The sequence below is a fragment of the Colletotrichum aenigma genome, assembly GCF_013390185.1.
Source record: "Colletotrichum aenigma strain Cg56 chromosome Unknown KSG_Cg56_contig01, whole genome shotgun sequence".
NCBI lineage: Eukaryota > Fungi > Ascomycota > Sordariomycetes > Glomerellales > Glomerellaceae > Colletotrichum > Colletotrichum aenigma.
Window position 1 is genome coordinate 2,757,153 of NW_023500907.1, and position 20,695 is coordinate 2,777,847.

A 20,695-nucleotide genomic window follows, 5' to 3' on the forward strand; every position below is an offset into this window, starting at 1 on the left:
TTAGTAAAGCTGTTATTAGCTAAGCTATAAAAGCCTTAATAACCTATTTAGCCTTAATATAATTAGCTTTACTATATATAGCGCTATTACTACTAGCTTTATACTATATAGCTAGCGCTATTACTATTCTATTAGTCTATTTAGCTAGAGCGTATATTTAACTTTATATAAGTGTTTACTTATTAATAAGAATGTATAAAGTTTCTATATTATTATTTTTGATTAATAGAGAGTATAAGTTAAAACGCCTACATAGTGTTTCTAGAATTATACCTATATATAAAGTGAATTTTGCTAAATTATTTTTATAGGGGGGCTGTATTATAACTATAAACTTAATAGAAAAATTAAAATATCTTATAGAATTTTTAACTAATTACTAAAACTTAAGCTTTTTTATATCTTAGATTTATATTATAAAAAAATAAGCTTATTAATATATTTATTTAGTATTTTATAACTTTACTATTTATTATTATTAAAATAAAAATAACTTTATTAATAAGCTTTTTAAATATTTTAATTATTATAATAAAAGAGTTTTAATCCTAACTTTTTATTAAATATTTCTAAAAAGGTTAAACTACTATAGAAATCCTAAATAAATTAAACTAAAATAATAAAGGTTTAAAATATCTAAGTAATAACTTAAGCTAAAGCTTAATATGTTATAAAAACTAAATAAACTTATAACTTAAAAATAACTCTAAATTTAAAAACATCTATTAAAAAGATATAATCTACAGATTTCTAATACTAAAAATGATATTTCTAAATTAATAAAGAATATATACTAAAATACTAAACTTTTAAAACTAATCTTTTTAAATATAAAAATTAAGTTTTTATTTCTAATAAAATATTAATTTAAATTAATATATATATATATAATTATAAAGTTAAAATTAAACTAATTAGTATAGCTTATTAAATTTACTTAAAATTATAAAGTATATAGTAATGCATTTTATAAGAATAATAAGTTATATAATAGTAAAAAAGAAATAATTAAGTTCATAATATTTAAGAGAGAAGTTTAATAAAATATCTTGATAAATATAATATAATTAGTAATAAATCTTAAATAAAAAAAGCCTTCATAGTTTAATATAAATAAAACTAAAAAAAATCACTATAAACTAAGCTAACCATCTTATTATCTCTTAGCTAGATTATAATATTATAAATAAATTATTACTAAAATAGATATTTACTTTAGTATTACATAGTATTATATAGAATTATCTTTTAGAAAGCTTTTTATTATATATATTAGATATGATAAAATATTGTTACTAATTAATTATTATAAAATTATTAACTACTATAGCTTAATAGTTATTATAATATGAAATATTTACTATAGAGGTAGCTATAGATATTATAATCCTATTTTATAAAAATTTCACGATAGTACTAAATAATATATATAATTAGAGTAACTATATATAATAATAGAGTAAATAGTTACTTATAAGAATATTTAATCAATAATATTTATTGTTATTAATATAATAAACTAAAAATAATATATTATAAATTAATATCTTTACTATAATGTATCTATATAATATATTTATTTTAAATATTAATGTATCTTATTATACTACTTATTTAATTAGTATAACTTTATAAAAATAAAATAGTAGTATATAGTATTATAATATAGGTAAATATATATTATATAGAAATATATAATTAGGTTCTATATTTAAGAGGCGTTATATTAACATTTAATTAAGAGCGTTTACTGTGTGCGCAGGGACTATAAGGTGTGTATTATGTGCCACCCCCCCCCCCCCCCTCCTGGGTAGGTAGGTAAGCGGATGAACCCGAGCACAGACCCGCCAGTGGAAAGAGGGTCCAAGTCCCGTCACCCGCGTACGCACGGTCCATGTTGCGCGGTCAGCCGCACCAGCCACAGCAACCCATCCGTACCTGCTCAGGAGCGCGTTTTCTCGCGAAATCAATTTACGCGACTCCAGGAGCTGGCGCGTTTCCCGGTCATCGTCGTGGCCCGCGCCTACCACCCTATTTCTTCAGTTCCACTCGCAACCGCAAATCCACTCCTTCCAATCTCTCAACTTCTCCTTCCTTATGCTCGCCAAAGCTTCGACTGAACTTTCCCCAATTGTCTTTGATTTGCGAATTGTCAGTTGCGATTGCCTCTTTACTTTACTTTAATACATTACCGCAATGTCTCGCGCCTCACTCCTCGGCAAGCGGACTAGGACCGTCCAGGACCAAGGTAAGCTCGACCGAAACTTGTCAACGGTCCAAACTTTGTTGCTGACTGCCTTGCCAGATGAAGTCCAGCTTCCTGCGAAGCGAACCAGAAGACAGACTCGAGCCGCACAAGAGAATGACGAGAACGCAGACCCCGATGCGAATGCCACGTCCGAAAGCGATTCCCAGGTCGACGATGTTTATGCTGAACCCTCTCCGAAGAAGCTCAAGCGTTCCCGCTCCCAAACTCTGGCTAAGGCGATCCCTGTCACGCCTCAGACTCCCCGGCACCGAGATGTCTTCGCCAATTCCCCTTCAACCCCGCGAATGGCTGTCAAGTCCGCCGGCAAGCTATTCCAGAGAATGACGCCGCAATCTCCTCTCACCCCCGGCTCTCTTCAAACCGTCTACCACTCTGCACGACAACTCTTCGCCCGCGGTGCTGATCCCGGTCAGCTTGTGGGACGAGAGCAAGAGCGCGAGCAGCTCTCTCAGTTTATTCAACAATGCTCATCTACGAACCCCAGCGGATGCCTCTACGTCAGCGGACCCCCTGGAACCGGAAAGAGTGCAATGGTGAAGGAAGTCACAGAGCACTTGACCGAGTCAACAGCTGTGCGTCAAGCAACGATCAACTGCATGAGCATCCGGTCATCCAAGGATCTCTACAACACCCTGCTTGACCTCTTGGGGCATGACAGCGACCTCTCAGAAGCATCGGCAATGGAGGCGTTGCAAAAGATCTTTGTGACGAAGAAGAAGGATTCGCCAGTCTACCTCGTTGTCTTGGACGAGATTGACCACATCTTGACCATGGGTCTGGAGAGCCTGTACCGCTTGTTCGAGTGGTCCTTGCAGCAGCCATCTCGACTCGTTCTCATCGGCATCGCAAACGCCCTCGACCTCACGGACCGATTTCTGCCACGCCTCAAGTCGAAGAACCTCAAGCCGTCTCTGCTCCCTTTTCACCCCTACTCAGCGGCCCAGACAGATCAAGAGCATTATCACCACGCGCTTAATGTCGCTGCTCCCAAAAGACAGCAAGCAAACAACGACTCCTTTCATTCACCCTGCAGCTATTGAGCTTTGCTCAAGAAAGGTGTCAGCTCAGACGGGAGATCTGCGGAAAGCCTTCGAGATTTGCAGGCGCGCACTTGACTTGATCGAGTCAGAGACAAAACAACAACACGAAAACGAAGCAAGAGAGAAGGTTTTGCAGATGACACCTTCTCGGAAGCCTCTTGGCGAAAACGCCAACATGGCTGCAACTGGCGGCTCCAGAAGCGTATCTCACGTTGCTGCGGCGTCTCTGAAGGCCCTGACAGCAGAGACGGCACCTCGAGCTGCTATTGGACATCTGAACAAGGTGACGGCAGCAGCTTTCAGCAACGGCACCAACCAGAGACTGAAGGCGCTCAACCTTCAGCAGAAGGCCGCGCTGTGCTCATTGGTCGCCCTGGAGAAGCGTAACCGATCGGCGAAGATGGCAAACGGCTTGGCAACTCCGACTAAGTCGCAGTCACTCGCCCCCACAGTCAAAAGCTTGTGTGAGACTTACACAATTCTTTGCACCCGAGACTCTGTCCTTCACCCGCTGTCAAGCTCAGAGTTTCGCGAAGTCATCGGAAGTTTGGAGACGTTGGGCCTGATCAACCAGGTTGATGGAAAGACAGGGGGCCTTGTAGCAATCCAGACGCCAAGCAAAAGAGGGCGTAAAGCGGCGATGCCAACCGGCGAAGACAAGCGGGTGGCTAGCTGCGTTGGAGAGAAGGAGATGGAGAGCATCGCCGAGGGCGTTGGTGCAGCCATCTTGACCCGAATTCTCAGTGGCGAGGCGTTGTATTAATTCTTGTATTAGGGCATACCACATGGAGTTCTTTGGGAGATTTTTTTCTGCATGGCAATAGGGTCTGGAAAAGCATGGCACGTGGCGTTTAAGGGATATAACGCAGATCGATAGACATGATCAGCGTAGCATTGGACGTCAGCAATTGTCTGAATATCAACGGGATAGATGGTTGGAGGGCGTGATGTAAGATGAAGAGAAGTGTGGAGGACGGACATCAGTATGGTAGATGCTCGCGTGTCAGCACGCAGATGGTATGAGAAAGGCATTAGAACGAGACATTAATAGCATGATACCAGACGGTTAAAACGAAACAAGGCTTGTGGAGAGCAGAGCAGACAAATGGTGCCCGAGTCGCAAAAGATGCAGCAGACGCTCAGATGTGAAGTGCAGTGAGACGATGAGGCGAAACGGAGGAGCTGCGGGCGGACGCACCGGCGTCAGCTCGGGATTTGGTCAGCCCATGAGCCCATGTGGAATAGAATGCCTGATGTTCTTGGGCCGGAGAATTGAACTGTCTGGTGTTTCTCCCGCAGGCCTGCGGCAGGCACACAAAGTCAAGTTGGAGACAGGCTCCAGGTTCACAGTTGCAACCAGATCGGGTGCGATCCGCTGCCGCCACAACAGTGTAACAAGACAAGACTTTCACAATGTGCATCTCCCTTCCCTCATCACTACCTTATCTTGCCTGCGGTCTTGGCTTGGCACACCTTACCGCCGTTAAGGTCAACGGGGGTACCCACGCAGGGCGTTGCTCAAACCATCTTGTCCTTTCCCTTGCCTCCATATTCTGACTGTTGCATACTGAGTACATTTTCCCAACTTGCGTTTCCCGTTGAAGAAGAGACGCACACGGTCCAGTATGACAACGCGGATGGAGAGGTATTTTACTTCTGTCTGAAGCGGCCGATGGACTGTGTAACCTTGCCAGGCAAAAAAGGTACTGCACACTGGACAGAGCATCGAGCGAGGTACCCACTCCTATTTTTAAGTCTCGATGTTAGTGGCCAGAATTGAGTCCGAAATGCCTGCTTCATGCTCAGAGTTGCCTCAAAGAGGAAGCAACTAGCAACGCACTCTGCCCAAGTTGATCGTACTATTGAATGGTTGATTGGTTAATCGTTGTCTCGATTGTGTGGTTATCCCGTTGGATAGACGGACGTCGGCATGGAATGCAACGCCGGGCAGGCTCCAGAAGCACATGTTTTGTAAGCACACGGCGCTGGCAAGCTGGACTGGACTGGATCGGATTGGATGCAACAGGACGGGCACTGGGCACTTTGCACAGGGGCAGCTCAGACGGCAAGGCTCCGGACAGGCCCCAACAGCGGGAGTGGCATGTCTTGGGTTCAAATGGAAGTGTTTCCCTTGTTCCGGGAGGGTATGTCGAGGTACCCGACGACGACCCGAATCCAGTGCCGTCCCGTCGCCCTGAGGCCGTGAGGTGCCTTAGTCAGGCGTTAGCAGCCCCAATGACGAGGCGAGCAAGACAACCTGAAGACAAGGACTGGTCCCTACAATTGGGGCTGAGCTGAACCATCCGGGGGTACGTATTCCCACGGTGCGCCGGTCGTGGTGTTTCTGCTTTCTTCCGTTCTTTCACAAACCACACACACCAACGCTTCATTCAGACACACATCGCCAGTCGGCTGGCCCCCGCCCTCCTGGTGCCGTCCTTCCGCATCAAAAATGGGGCTCTTTCGGTGTTAGTGCAACCGACTGCGAAGTTGTTGGTCGATACCAGCCGGGCCTCCACTTTCACATTGCACATTGTCGCTGACACAGGCGCCTCACACTTTTTGCGCGGTTCCTCGGCCTCGTCACCTCGTCTCGTCACCCGTAGCAGCCATCCACTTGCCTACCTAGCGTCTGTACGGATATGCTCCCCGCCCCCTCCTCATCCACGGTAGCAGCAGCAACCCCTTGGGTATTGGTTGGTTGGCTGGGTGGATGGACTGATACAACTGATACCTGCCTGACGGCCCTTTCTCATTCCAATACCTACCTTACCCATCCGTACCTTACCATACAAGTAGTTTTCAGGCGCGTACATTGGGTATGAGACTGCGAGGTGCTAACAAAGAGGTCCGCGCAACAACCAAACGTCGAGCAATATACATCCGGCGCACCATCCGTAGAGCAATACGTACAACACACTACGTGGCCCTGGCCCTGGCCCTGACACCCCCCTCTTCGTCCTAAATTGCCCATTGTCCATCCGCCCCCCGTTCCCGTGCCTCAGGCTTGTTCTTCTCCTGATCCCCGGCACCCACGGGCAATCTGAGACTGTGAACCCTCGAGATTTCCAGAAAAAGCGAAGCTTTCTTGGCAAGGCTCCCTCTTCGTTCTTGGCATATGCAACCAAGAAATCCGCTGCCAGCATCTCTCAAAGATCCCAGCCTGGCATTCCATCATCAAATCAATTCCCCTCCCAAGCTCTAGCAGTCGCCCACCAGTCGGACAGCACGCGGACAGTCCCATCGCGCAAACGAGCGAGCACAGGTCCCTGACGATTCGTCCCGACATACCGAGACCTCGTGGACCCGGTCGAGCCGCTTGTTCGCTGTCGAGCACCGCAACGCACCGCACCGCACCAGACCAGCTGCTGCTGCTGCTGCTGCTGCTGCTGCTTGCTGCTGTTGTGCGCCCCAAGACCACTGCTGAGCTCCTCCGTAAGCCTGGCTCGCGCTCACTCATCACTGCTCGCTCGTCTCGCCGCGCTCCTCCCCTTTCGCCTCCCCGCGCCCACGGCCACAGCCTACACGGCTACGCAATCCTACTGCTGCGAGCCACGAAGGCGCTGCTCTGCGAATCCCCTCGTTGCATGTCGACGTCGAGGGTGCAACCGTCGTCGCCTCTGCTGCGCCCCCTCCCCCGTCTCCATCTCCATCTCCGTCCTTCGCCCGCCTCCCGACTCCGCCTTCTCCTCCACGTCCTTGCCGTCCTCCTCCACAACCACCGCTGCCGACATCACCACAACCACCGCAATCCCCATCACCACCTCCGACCCCGACCGATCCACGACACCGCCAAAGGCCCGGCCCGCAAGTCGCTGCATACATGGGCGCATACTCGCATTCCAACGGCTCCGTCGAAGAAACAACCTCGTCCACACGCTCGTTTTTTTCTCGCTTCGCCCTGCCGATCCGCTCGCGTACGCGTAACCTCGCCGACTTCCACGTCCGCCCCGACGACCCCCACCGCCAGTACTCGGCTGGCGAACATGTTCGCGGCGCCGTAGTCTTGACCGTAGTCAAGCCGGTGCGCATCACACATCTCACCGTCACCCTACATGGCTACGTCCGCGTCCACAAGGGGCCTGCCGTCAGCGAGCCTCCTGTCGCGAATCCCGCCCTGTCCGGTCGGTCGTCGGCACAATACCACGGAAATGGTCACGCTTCGCTCTTCCAGGACGAGCAGGTGCTCAGCGGCGAGGGGAGGTTGGAGGCTTCGAAATACGAGTTCAATTTTGATTTAGTGTTCCCCGAAAAGGGTTTGCCTAGCAGCATTGATGTATGGACTCCGCTCTGGCTTGATTTCTTGAATCGCAGTGCTGACGCGCCTGGCTACAGTTTGAACGAGGCACGATTTCCTACATGATTACAGCGACTTTGACGCGTCCGACTTCAATATCACCGACGACATCATGCGACCGAAAGATTCAATTGGTGGAGAAGGTGGATATTGGGCCTCTCGCGCCTCCGCGTCCCCGGACGATTTACCTCGAACCGATTTCCAAAAAGTCAAAAAGAAAAAGGACAGGCGGTGGAGAGAAAGCTTCGCTCGCTGTAGAGAGCGTTGATCATGGATCGGACATGGAACAGCGCGAAGCAGTGACACCTGATCCCGCAGCGTCAAACGACGAATCTACACACGATCCACTCGAGCAACCGCGCAGTCCAACTCACACAGATATCCAGAGCGAAGTCAGCGGGGACAGCACCATAAGTTCCAGTACAGGCATCAGCTTAACGCGAGCCGAACCCCGCTTAGGCGGCTCTCTGACAAACTCCAAGATGCAAGCCGTTGACGAAAAAACAATAACGGCTACAATTGAGATGCTCAAGGGCGGCGCATTACCTGGAGACACCGTTTCCGTCAAGGTTTCTGTCCAGCACATCAAGCGGATAAAGAGTATGCACGGTGTTATTGTCACCATGTACCGCCAAGGCAGGATCGATACAGCGCCGCCGGCATCAATGTTCGCGGACATCATGACAAAAGAAGAGACCAAAAAACTTGCGAAGGAAGACTACTACCCACGGTCACGCACTGGTCTCGGCGGTCTGTCTCTGAGCTCTACGTCGTCACTGAGCGTTTTTAGGAAGGATCTCTCCCAATCGGTTGCTCCTTTGATTATTGATCCGGTAACACTGGAGACAACAGTAACAGCATCCGTCAAGGTGCCTGAAGACGTTTTTCCGACGATCAAAGGTGTACCGGGGGAGATGGTCAGCTTCAAGTACCAAGTCGAGGTTCTGGTCGATCTGGGTGGCAGGCTGGCGAGTCAGCTTCAGGGCGGCGGTCAACCGAGAGTGGGACAGTTTGCTCCCGCATCCGCTGCTGCAGAAGGCAACAATGCAGTTGTCAATTCTTGGGGTGGAAACGTCATAGACACGGATCGGTTACGGCGCGAAAAGGGCGTGATATCCGTCGTTTTTGAGGTCATTCTGGGAACAACGGACAGCTCGAGGTTGCGAGGCCGGAGTAATACGGTGCGGACGTACCAGATGCATGATGGGGCGGCCAGCGGAGAGGACGTCTCGAGCCCTTGGCCGGTTGACGATATCCATGCCGACGACGGCGAGAGTTATTGGCCACTGGCCACACCTCAGAATCCCGGTACCCTAAGCAGGCAACCCACCATCACGATCCAGCCTACGAGTCCGCCTGAGGAGATGCAAGCGCCCGCCTATATCCCCCCACCGCAGGTACCAGACGAAGCGCGCTTGACAGACAAGGAACGTGCAAGACGTCAAGAAGAGAGACTGTTGCCCAGTCAACCGCCTCAGACTTTGGAAGCAGGGCCGTCCGGAGCATCTGCACCAGAACCGAATATTTACGACGCCGAAGACGAGGCACAGCCAGGTCCGTCGGCACCTCACGAGGGGCACCATGCAGAAGAACAGCCGTCAGCGCCAACATTGGACGACCTGTCTACGGCTCGTGAAGCTCGCACAGAGGACAAGCAGGAACTCGAACGACAACGGCTACTGAACGAAGCCAGCGCGCCGCCGGAATTCCCAGACGATTACGACGCCGGGCCCAGCGCATCAGCACCACCTGGGGACGTAGCTGAGCCTTCGGCGCCCGCACTCAACGACGAGGAAGAAGATTACGGCGAGCAGTATAGCTACAGGACAGAAGCAGCTGCTGGACAGTCCAGCCACGCAGCAGGCTCGGAACCTTTGCCGAGGTACGAGCGATGATGAACTTTCCGTGGGTGGGGGTAAGAGTAAGAACGATGGCATGAAAACAACTGGTTGAATAGTGTATAATATGTGTGCGTGCGTGTGTGAGTGTGTTGAGCATTGTGCGCCATCTACAAAGTACTATAGAGACATGAACGTGTGATACGATTTGAGAGCGAAAATACAGCAAGCAATATGACCTTTTTTCCTAATCAAAAGCTGGACAACTTTGGCTTTTTGTGATATCATTTCAATATAGGGTACGTAGCTTGTGACACGCGAGAGGTCAGCCAAGGCCAAGCCAGGCGTTCGCCCGCGGGATACGACGAGATTGCCGGCGTCGCGCCCCCGTGATGCCAATTTTTTTCTCCCGTAGTACCCGCCCTTCCGCCCGGCAGCCATCCTTCTTGGCATCGACCCGATTGTTTGGGCCAGCCCGTTGGACGGGCTTGATCGACTACCTAGAGAGTGAGAAGAGAAAGGGAAGGGCGGGAGGACACACTGGCTTCGCCGGGAACGGGATCCACTCCTCCTCGGAAATGCTTGTCAAAAGGCTTGACGAGACGATCAAACGTTGTCTTCCTCATCGACGCGGTGGACTTGTAGTTACCCTAGACATCGTTTTGTGTTGGAGCCCTGTTTGTTATCGGATGCCGACAGTCCCGCGCGACTTGTATCTCATTTTTTTTTTTTGTAAGGTCACGAAATGTACCTCCGGGCCTCTTAAGGGTACCTAAAAAGCCCGCTGACTGCCGATTGAATCTAACACAGCTTGTATCAATAATTCGGCTCCGAGGAGGATGCCATAGACCACGTCTGTAAAACTAAGCCACTGCGCAGCAGCAGGGCCAACACTAAGCTACCCTTAGCTACATGACCAGTTGATTTGGATTACTCGTGCAGCGGCATCAGTAGAAGGAGCGGTCTACGAATACGCACGAATTGCGTCTCATGTGGCGCTGTCGTCTAGTTGGTGTTGGTGTTGGTGTTGGTGTTGGTGTTGGTGTTGGTGTTGGTGTTGGTGTTGGTGTTGGCTTGGCTTGCCTTGGCTTGGCTTGCCTTGGCTTGCCTTGCCTTGCCTTGCTTCAGCATCCTTCATCCACCCCCTTCTCCCCCTTGCTCACAGGACGACGACCAGATGGAAACAACAATGTCTGGGGGAGAGGGGGCAGGATCGAGGAGAAGAGAGTTTGGGCCCAACGTCGAGACAGCCGTCGCCGCAAAGCTTGGCGGCGCCTTGGCCCCCCGTTTCCCTCTCCCAGCTTCGCCTGTAGACCACAGCCAAGCCGGGCCCCAGTCCCACCTCGCCAGCCCTGTGTGCGTAGCGCATTGTTTGTTCCAGAGGATGGACCCTTATGTGAGGGATAGGTAGAGAGTTCGAGGCAGGTGATTCTGTCAGATCGTACCCGAGAAAACGCGATACAGTTCAATTGGCCCGCGGAAGATGCGGCAATGTCTGTGGCTGGGAGGGAAGGAGGGAGGGGATTGGATTGGACGGCTTGTTGGAGGCACAGCACAGGTCTGCTGGTGTCGTTAGTCACGGTTGGTTGGTGTGTTGCTGCGCCGGTGGGCGAGAGCAGTGATGGAAGTCCACCTCAGTGGGGACCTCGGTGCATGAGATCGGGTTCAACCAAGCATCAAGTCAGCGGACTTCAGTGTGGTGGCCTTGCAATCGCCGGGTTTTTGGTGGATCCAACGCGGGCAGCGCGTCCCTTTCACTTGGGTCCTTTCGATGGAACCAAGAGATTTCGAACGGTGTTGTTGCGGGAAGAGTGGTTCGTCTCCACGCCTCCCCTGGACCTTTTGTCAAACAGTGACACTCGTCGATGTTTTGGTTTCGCTGGCGTCAGCCATCAACAGTCGTCCCCCCTAGCGGAGTATGTCTACCGGACGATAAAAACAGCCCGTTGAGACGTCAAAGTGGTATCAGGCGGTACCATACAACGTCCAACTACGCAAACGTCTCGCAAAAAGGGGGCTTTCTGGCCCTGATGGCGCGAGAAGCAAGCGGGCGTGTGACTGTTTGACTTGAACCGGCAAAGTCTCTCTCCCCATCAACGATGACGACCGTCGCGACCAACAGAGACGAAGCAGGATGACTGGCGTCCTAGCCAAAACTTACCTGCGGCAAGTGGCTCGCCCATCTGGCTGGCGGAAAGGACATTTGATGGTTCCGAACTCATGCGCAGGTTCCGCGGCGCGCAGCACGGCATATCCCGACAAAATCTACACACTTGCGCAGGGCCCGCCGAGGAGTGCATGGCATGGAATCCGGGGGGAGAACAACTGTGTTGCTCGGGCATATGCCAATGCTTTCCCCAGATTGAAGCATTCCGAGTGGCCGTTTGATGGGACCAAAGGAGAAAGAGGACGGGCCACCGTTGACAGTTGTTTTCCTCGCTTCGCGGCGGCAAGACTGCGGTGCGCAGCAAAACCGAAGGTGATCGAATCATGGGACGGGTCGTCTCGACAGGTCGAGAAGGTGGACGCATCACCACCGCCACTAACACCCACCCATTCTGCAGAGTGGCAGACTATCCAGTGTGGCTGCGCCGTCTCCAGTGCCCTCCTACCTTACGTAGGTACGGCCATCCCGTCAGCTGGCTAGTGTGTTCACCTCAACATTTCGAGGTGCGTGCAGTACCAGCGCGGGTGCAATCTGTCGCCTCATTACACGTAAATCGGGAGTCCCATGCCGATGTATCCCCGCCCCGTCATCGGGCTCCTCCCTCAGGGCCCGTTCAATTACGCCAGCAGCCCGATTTAGCATTGCAATTGGCCCAGCGCCGAATCATCTTTGGTGCCCAGTGGGAATCTGGTAGGAAAAAAGCTTCTTAGCTCCGGCCCCGCAGCGCCCTTCGCTCTCCCCGAAGAAAAGCCACCTACAGCAACCGCACCGGGGGGTCGACTCCCAGTCTCACACTGCCACCGCGAAGAAGCTGCGTGCTGTGCTGGGCGTGGGTAAGGGTACAGCGGGCTGCGCGAGGTGCTCTGGAGTCTTGCAGGGGGTGTGCACAGCTTTCCACTGCCTTCTTGGGTAGGTATCTAGCCTGCAAGCCTTAGCACGCCTGCAGCCCAAGACCTGTCACTGGACCACTTGGGGGCCTTTTTATCGACAGTCGTTCGCCCACTCTTTTCCCTGGCTCTCTAACGGTCTCAAAATTCTTCTCTTAATCTCACACACCCATCCTTTTTCTCACTCGCAACAAAACAGCTTTCGAATCAATCGCATTCCAGTATTTCTTAGCGACATCGTTCTCTTTTTCTTCTTGCAAGAGCAAACAACTTAGACAAACATGGCCAGCAACGACTACTACAACCAGCACGGCGGCGGCGGCGGTTACCAGCAGAACTACGGTCCTGGCGGCGGATACCCCCAGCAACCCCAACCTGTAAGCTTCTTCTCTTCTCTCCTCTCAATTCGCGAGCTCGGGAGCAATCGCACCGCCATGCTTGGCTCAACATGCGCGCGCATCCATTCTGAAGACTTGTCCGACTAACAACTTGATAGTCTTATGGCCCTCCCCAAGGAGGAGGCTACCCTCAGCAGGGCGGCTACTACCCCCAGGGCGGCCAGCCTCCCATGCAGTACCAGCAGCAGCCTCCCCAGCAGGCGCCCAGGAAGCAGGGCGGCGGCAACTGCTTGACGGCCTGTCTCGCGGCGCTGTGCTGTTGCTGCGTCATCGACGAGACGTGCGAATGCTGCGCGGAATGGTAAGGACATTCTTTCAATGCACAATGTCCATCGAGAACGCCACGCTAACACTTCTGCCAAGTTGCGAATGCTGCTTCGAAATCTGCTAAACGTTCACGGCCTCTGGAAAAAACGGCAACTTATCTGACGTTCGTCGTGTGTCAAGACCACGGTCTATGGTGTTGGGAAAGTGGGGTCCGCGAACGACACCGAGAAACGCAACACACCAAAAACTGTAATGCTCGACGCTTTTCTTCGGTTGAGGGCGGCAGTGGGAGAGACAGAGGGAGAGAGAGTCAAAGAGGCCGGCGGAAGGATTTTTCTGGGACACGAACGAAAATGGAACGAACCGACGATTTCCCCACGGCTATCACGGCGCAAAGACCCCTGGAGAGGCGGACGACCTGTTAAAGAGATGGGATGTAAGGACGAATGATGGTGGGCGGTGGGGCGGAAAGGAACGGGACTTTTGGTTTTCATGATGGATTCAAAGCGGCCTTGACGCTTGTTCATTCTTATTCCCCCCCTTAGGCGTTTTTGGCGGCGCGTTCTATCGCTCGTTTGGATGAGGTTTTGCTGGGGCGCATTTCTGCGCAATAATGAATTTCATATACACTTTACCAAACGATCCGTTCTCGTTTCGAACAAAAACAGTGCCTGGTGATATTGAGGTCATCATGACTTGAGAAATCAACAAATGCGCTGGCTTGGCTGCAATGCACCTTTGCGTCATTAGTCCGTTCTCGGCTTGGCGGTTCAACACCAAGACTTCGTTAGCGACGATCCGTCTTCCTTGGTTTCACGAAACACACTTCAACAGTAAATATCATCTTGTTGCCACGTGTAATTTTATTTTCCACCGGTACCCTGAACCCTCTGCAACCTAAGAATGCAAATAGCTATAGGGGCTCAAAGCAAGACTATTCGCTGGCCGTCATAAAGACTTTTCTATCTGTTCTCATCAACCCATACTTAGTTATCAAGCTGGACGTAGTTGGCAGGGAACAAGCCCTGCTTGCCGCCGTAGGAACCGAACCACCAATCCTCATCGGGGAACTCGAGATCCGTGATCGTAGCGTTCTCGGGGAATGAAAGTTCTGAAAGCACAGTTAGCATGACCTCACTCGGTAGCAGTGGGCGTGGGATCCTACCATTGTCTTCCGCAGCCTCGTAATCGAACTGAGCCGTGGCAGTCCGACCGCCGCCGGCCGCCGGCGCCGGTTCCGGTTCGGGCTCCGCTTGAGCCGGGGCGGGGGGAGGCGCCGCACGCGCTGCTGGTGCCGGTTCGGCCTCGTCCTCCACGAGCTCCACGTAGTTGCTAGGGAACAGACCGCTCTCGCCGCGAGAGTTGGTGCCCATCCACCAGTCCTCGTCAACCATCTCAATGTTGGTGACGTACTCGCCCTCGACAAGCTCAAGCTCGTTGTCCTCGGCCTTCTCGTAATCGTACTGAATCAGCGCACGGTGACCGCCGCCTTGTGCTTGACCGGCAGCAACCTGCTCCTGGCCAAACTGCTGCTCGGCAACTGCTGCCGCCGCACCGCGGCCAGCGTTGTTGTCCTCGTGGAGCTCCTCCTCTCTTGGCAGCTCCTCCTCAATCTCCTGCGTAGGTATGGGCCTGGGAGGCTCTCGCTCGACAAGGGGCTCGAACTCGACCTCGTTTCCGCGAGCGACTGGTTGGGCAACGCGAATGGGCGAGTCCGGCTCGGCCTCCTCCTCCTCTTCCTCCTCGGGAGCGGGACGGGGAGGCATGCCAGGGAGCGCGAATCCACCAGCGGGCGGTCGGCTGCCTGCAGGAGGAGGAGGGGGTGCCTCCTCCTCTTCTTCCTCGGCATCATTGTGAGCAGCATAAGCTGCGGCGCCTCCAGCTGCACCGGCAACGGCCGCAGCTCCCACAGCAATAGGAGCAGTACCCTTGAAACGATCGCGAAGGGCACCAACACCACCGCTGGGGGAGGCAGGTGCCTCACGCTCCTGCTCGCCAGTGTTCTCTTGGCTAATCTTACCACGGCTGTATTCGGCGGTCTGAACAGGAGCCCAGGACTTTCCGGAGTAGCCACTCTTCCACTCTCCGCTCTTCTGCACTCCGATGGGGGATGTGATAGGAGGCGACACAGGGTTCGAGATGGAGCCCGTCTTGCCCTTCTTCTCAGCCCACAGCTGGGCAGGCGTCTTGCCGCCTTGGTCAGCAAAGGTTCGGCTGGCAGCTCCAACGGGCGCAGCAGCCGGGACGGCAGGTGCGCCGAAGCCCATGCCTCCGGGCGTGGGAGCCTTCGTGCCAGTGAAGGTAGATCCACCAAACTTGTTGGCTACCTTTGGCTTGGGGAGAGACGTGAGGCGCTCCGACTGCGCGGACTGGCTGAAAGCAGCACTGCGTTCGGCCAGGGACCTCGGACGCTCTTCATCGGCGGCGGGCTCCGGCTCGGAGGGCTTCTGCGCCTTAGCACGGATAGCCGCAATATCAACCTTGCCAACCGGCTCGTAGGCACCCTTCACAGGAGTCGGCCTGTCGTCGTTCTTTTCCTTGGCGGCAGCACGAATGGCAGCGATGTCCACCTTTCCGATTGGCTGGTAACCCCCTCTTACAACGTCGCCTCGGTCTTCTTGAGAGTTGTTCCCATTGAAGCCGGAGGGTTCTTGGCGCTGCTTCGTGAGCTCTGCCATGTTCACCTTGGTGGGTTTGTATGCCGGCGCGACCTTCTCGAGCTGCGACCGGGTGACAGGGGGAGCGTCGGCGCCCCAGCCGTCTTCATCGACGTTCGCGGGCTTGCGGTTTCGTGCGGCCACGATCGGGTTGACAGATCCAACCGATGATGTGGTGGGAGTGAATACGGGCTTAGAAGCAACTGGCGGTGGGGCTGGGGAAGCCGTGGAGCCGCCGGCTGAGTACTTGGCGCCGGAGGCATCGGCAATCTTGCGCATAACGCTCTCCGGCTCGAGGTCGCTGTCTGAACGAGCGGTGATCTGGACGTGATAGCCGTGGAGGATCTTGGAAACGGCTGCTGTGTGGGTGGTGAAGTAGCCCTTGGTCCGCTCGGGGACACCGCCTCCACACCAAGCAATCAGGGCATTCTTGGGAAGCCCAGAATTAGGGTCCTTGACCTTTACGAAAGCGAATTGGATGCGACCCTCGTTGAAGTCTTCGATGAGTTCTGAGAGCTCGCCATCTGTCGCGGGGGAAAACGACGTGTCAGCGTGTGTCCTGCCATGTGACGTCGGCAGCTCGGGATGGGGGCCAGGAACCTACCTCCAGTGCCTTGGACCTTGAGCACGCTCTCCTTGGCACCAGTATCTTGGAAGGCATTAGCCAGAGGAGCTTGAACCGAGAACAAAGCCCATTGAGCGTATGTCGGCGAGCTCGAGCTCGGAGGCGGGCCGTTGATGACACCCTGGTAGCTGCTCTTGATCGAGGGTCCGTTTATGGACAGGTTGAGTGACGCCATTGCGAGTGTTTGCTTGGAGCTTGACCAGCAGTGGGCGCGGGTTGATGAGGCGTCGATTCCTTGGTGAGATTGGGGGGAAAAGAGGGCAAAGAAAGGAAAAGGCGGAAGATGGCAGGTTGCAAAGATCTCCGTCGGAGAGTCGCCTATGTCTTACGGGCAAGAAAGCTGACGTAGCAAACCAACCGCCTGTATTGCAGAGTCGTGGGCAGCCGAGAGTTGGAGAGGCGCAGCACGGGTGGAACTAGAACTTGGAGGTGAAGCACGGTCCCACCGACTTCCAATACGCGGGCAGGGAGTTACGCAGTCGTTTGGCTTGCCAGGTGTCGGAGCGGGGCAGGAACATACCTAAGAGCGGTTAGGTAGCTGGTAGGGCAGCTTAGGTACGAATACAGATAGAGGGGTACAGTGGGCTCAGGTACGAACACAGCAAGCGGGAGGGGCACAGAGAACAGCGCATTTCGACTCATCAGAGAATGGATGCGCCCAAACACACGCAGAAGGGGGCCGGATGCCTTACAGTGAGATCACTGTGTCCCACTTACCTCAGCGCCCAATGAGCTGTCTGCCGTTCTCGCTCTCCCCCTCGAGCCTCCCATTCCCCTTCGGCGGGGCGAACCCGGGAGTGGTTTCGCTGAGTCAGACCTTCCATTTATGCAACTAAGCACCACAAGCACACGCCATAGACTCGTTTTCCTGATACAAGCAATTTTGCGCTCGCATAAGCTCTTTTCTGTCGCCATCGATCACGAATTGCCCCTCCAAATACCCCTCCACCGTATCGGAGACCCTGGGTTTATCAGCCGTTGGCTCGTCATTTCGTGATCCGGCACCCGACCGAACCTGTCCGCATTCCGGAATCTCTTCCTTACTTGTACAACCTCACGCGACCCATCCCGCGACTCCCTCTTCCGATTGCGCCTCCCCCGATACCCCCGCGCATCCTCTCAGAGTCCTCACACCTACTACCGAAAAAAAGAGTTCGCGATCCACGAAGACGCACAATGTCGACGATCACGGAGATCACCAGTCTCGCCGACTGGGAGAAGCACATCGCCTCCACACCGCCGTCCACCCTCCACATCATCTCCTTCCACGCCCCGTGGGCCGCCCCCTGCGCGCAGATGGCCACCGTCCTCTCGACCCTCGCCTCAGAATACCCCGTCACCAGCCCCCCAGAGACCTCCTGGGTCTCCATAAACGCCGAGGAGCTCAGCGAGATTAGCGAGACCTACAATGTCACTGCAGTGCCCTTCCTCGTCCTCCTGCGCAACGGCCAGGTCCTCGAGACCGTCAGCGGCAGCAGCGCCGTCAAGGTGCGCAATGCGATCGAGACACACGCCAAGAAGTCCGCCGGCGCCGGCGCGGTCACGGTGAACGGAAACCAGGGCGTCGAGAACGGGCCCAGCGCGATGCAGGTCGACGAGCCCGTGGACCCGGCCAAGGCCAAGGAGGAACTGTTCAAGAGGCTGGCGGACCTCGTCAAGGCCGCGCCAGTCATGCTCTTCATGAAGGGCACACCTAGCTCGCCCCAGTGCGGCTTCTCCAGACAGCTTGTGGCCATCTTGAGAGAGCAATCCGTCAAGTACGGTTTCTTCAACATCCTGGCAGACGACGAGGTGCGGCAGGGGCTGAAGGAGTATGCGGACTGGCCAACCTACCCTCAGCTCTGGATCGACGGAGAGTTGGTTGGTGGTCTGGATATTGTAAGTGTAAATCAAGACCATCCGTTTCTACACGAACTGACGCCCTGCCACAGGTTAAGGAAGAAATCGCAAACAGCGATGACTTCTTGGGTCCTTACAGTATCAAGGGCAATGAGACTGCCGCTACTTCATAGACAGAATGTTGATGAGCAGACTATTGAAAAACGGTGTACCCCACGTACTAGCGGCTTTATCTGCGATTTCTAGTTACAGATATCCCCCCTCGTGAGCATGTTGGAGGTCACTCACCACCCACCGCCGATGTCCTCCATGCAATTCGCCAATCAATTACAATTCAGATCGCAATCTCCAAGTCCGCAGTGCGCGTTCACGGTGGCATCGGTGGGAAGAGTGGGCAAGGTGGAAAGGCGAGCAGTGACAATGGGGCCCAGAAGAACAACGCAGTCGAGTGGGCGATATTCATGATGACGCATCTGTCGTTATGTAGGCATGACTTACTCATGAATTTGATGAAACATTCTAGAAGCCATATTGGTAGGCCTCTGTAGTAGCTGATGTGATATTGTAATTTATAAACGCGGCAGGACTCACCATGGGCTTTTCTAGCTGGGCATTGTCAGTTAGCTTTCCGGGCAGTGTGCCCTATGACTTCCATCGTAGAAAGGCAGACAGACGTTCATCTCCAAGCTCGCCGCGCATGCAGTACCTTGGTTGTTATATATGGTCAGTCGTGCAGTCAAGGAAGCAGGGCCTGTTACCTAGCAATAGCAGGTACGAGGGACCGAAAGTCCAAGGTCGGATAGGCAGTAGCAATCAAATGGACATTCGTCCCAAAAAACCGCAGGTATTATCAGTAAGTCAACAGTTGAACCCCTTAATGTTCTTTCCGTGCGAGCTCAAGTCATCGAGTTGGGCGAACACCAGCAGGAATACGCCAATCTGGTCTGACAAGCATATCTAATGCCCCTTCCCTCCTTTGTAATACGTATTTGGTCAGAGGAACGGGGCCATGGTAGTTGTTTCTGCTTATCAAGAGACATCATTAGCGCATGCCGCCGCTGTCTTGTGACTGAACAGCAGGATCTCTTGTTCAGCCGGCAGATGTTGAGCAACCCCTGAGAGCTCTTTCTTCAACTTCCTGAGCCTGTCAAGGTTGTTTCTGAAGCGGCAAAGAAAGAGATGTCCTCGGCGATTGAGATCTTGCCAACTTGTCTCACTGTTGGTCTACTAATGGGCCCAGTGCCTACCATGTTGGGACAGCCTCCTTTCGGTGGGAAACTGCTCACGCCTCCTGAAGGGACGAGAATATACATCATGTCTCCCTGGAATCCATCCAACACCGGTGTTTAATATCACCATCCTCATCACTTCTGGTTCATAATATCACAACAAGTCAGCAATCCCTGTAACTCTTTTTCTCTTTCTGGATATTGGATATTGAAAGTAACGTATCATGGCCCCAGTCTTCCCATTCAGGTACACCATTTACGGTGCAGGCTTCAGCGCCGCCCATGATCCCAGCTTCCCCATCAGCGACAGACCAGACGGACGAATGGCGTTTCTCAATCCGGTTCAACGCATGAGGTTCAAGCTCGACCGCAAGAAAGTAGCCCAATTAAACGGACGTCCTTTTTTGGTCCAGTGGTTTCTGCCCATTACGAGATGGGGAAAGACGCTGAAGAATACCATCGAAGACGACTTGAGGAATCTTGTACATCCCGGGCGGCTCCTCCATCTCTCACTTTATTCGATATCCAGACGTACGATAGAGCATCCCCAAAGCGATATCGTAATCGTTGCGCAAGTTGCGACTGAGGAAGCCCGCCCGAACCATTCACAACTTCGCAGCCAGGTGTACCCCGAGATCCTAAGGCTTCTCTCGAGGTCAGTACTGGAATCTCGTCTTTTGCTGCTTTCTCCATCTGGGTGGATTTCATCCCAGCCTCTTCCATAATTGCTCAAGAAGCATCTGACTCTGGCCCCCTTTTCTTTAAGTCCCGAGGTCGGCAGGCCTAAAATCGGATGTTACGTGGAATACGCTGTCGACCCTCGTCGGTTGCTCAACCCGTTGGGAATTTTGCCCCCGCAGGAGCCCAGAAAAGATCTGACGCGGACTCCCGACCTTTCCAGTTCGGGCTCATCATCATCGAGTAATTCGAGCCCGTCGTGCTCCATCACCGCTCCTCTCGACTCTGATGGTCCGCAGCCTCCCGGGGATGAGGACGAAAAAGCAAAAGAGGAGGCGGATCTCTTTTCCGAGTTCTTCGACATTGATGCATATTATGGTACGAACAGCCCAGGAGACCCGAGTACCGAGAGCTAGGCGGGAAACAGCCATGGTGGACGGAAACTTTGCAACCTATACGAGTGTACCTTCATAGCTTATCCACAGCGATTGTTCTTCCAGCGGA

At 52.6% G+C, this 20,695-nt stretch overlaps 6 protein-coding genes across 6 annotated transcripts; 5 read left to right on the forward strand and 1 right to left on the reverse strand.

The window, feature by feature from the left end:
• Window positions 1–2,196: 2,196 nt before the first annotated feature.
• CGCA056_v000737 (Cell division control protein 18) lies at window positions 2,197–3,309 on the forward strand (the record flags this gene model as incomplete). Its single annotated transcript, XM_037315998.1, has 2 exons — window positions 2,197–2,248; window positions 2,306–3,309. The coding sequence occupies 2 exons, from the start codon at window positions 2,197–2,199 to the stop codon at window positions 3,307–3,309; spliced, it is 1,056 nt and encodes a 351-aa protein (XP_037184457.1).
• A 175-nt stretch (window positions 3,310–3,484) lies between these two features.
• CGCA056_v000738 (Cell division control protein 18) lies at window positions 3,485–4,072 on the forward strand (the record flags this gene model as incomplete). The annotated part of the gene is made up of 1 exon (XM_037315999.1): window positions 3,485–4,072. The coding sequence occupies one exon, from the start codon at window positions 3,485–3,487 to the stop codon at window positions 4,070–4,072; it is 588 nt and encodes a 195-aa protein (XP_037184450.1).
• Window positions 4,073–7,132: 3,060 nt separating this feature from the next.
• Window positions 7,133–9,501, forward strand: RIM8 (pH-response regulator protein palF/RIM8; the record flags this gene model as incomplete). Its single annotated transcript, XM_037316000.1, has 2 exons — window positions 7,133–7,585; window positions 7,645–9,501. The coding sequence occupies 2 exons, from the start codon at window positions 7,133–7,135 to the stop codon at window positions 9,499–9,501; spliced, it is 2,310 nt and encodes a 769-aa protein (XP_037184449.1).
• A 4,648-nt stretch (window positions 9,502–14,149) lies between these two features.
• On the reverse strand, window positions 14,150–16,620 carry DBNL (Drebrin-like protein; the record flags this gene model as incomplete). The annotated part of the gene is made up of 3 exons (XM_037316001.1): window positions 14,150–14,274; window positions 14,329–16,344; window positions 16,425–16,620. 3 exons carry the CDS (start codon window positions 16,618–16,620, stop codon window positions 14,150–14,152), a joined length of 2,337 nt encoding a protein of 778 aa, XP_037185525.1.
• A 1,001-nt stretch (window positions 16,621–17,621) lies between these two features.
• On the forward strand, window positions 17,622–18,457 carry grx4 (Monothiol glutaredoxin-4; the record flags this gene model as incomplete). The annotated part of the gene is made up of 2 exons (XM_037316002.1): window positions 17,622–18,323; window positions 18,377–18,457. The coding sequence occupies 2 exons, from the start codon at window positions 17,622–17,624 to the stop codon at window positions 18,455–18,457; spliced, it is 783 nt and encodes a 260-aa protein (XP_037185488.1).
• A 1,280-nt stretch (window positions 18,458–19,737) lies between these two features.
• Window positions 19,738–20,607, forward strand: CGCA056_v000742 (uncharacterized protein; the record flags this gene model as incomplete). Its single annotated transcript, XM_037316003.1, has 2 exons — window positions 19,738–20,168; window positions 20,280–20,607. 2 exons carry the CDS (start codon window positions 19,738–19,740, stop codon window positions 20,605–20,607), a joined length of 759 nt encoding a protein of 252 aa, XP_037185526.1.
• Window positions 20,608–20,695: the final 88 nt, after the last annotated feature.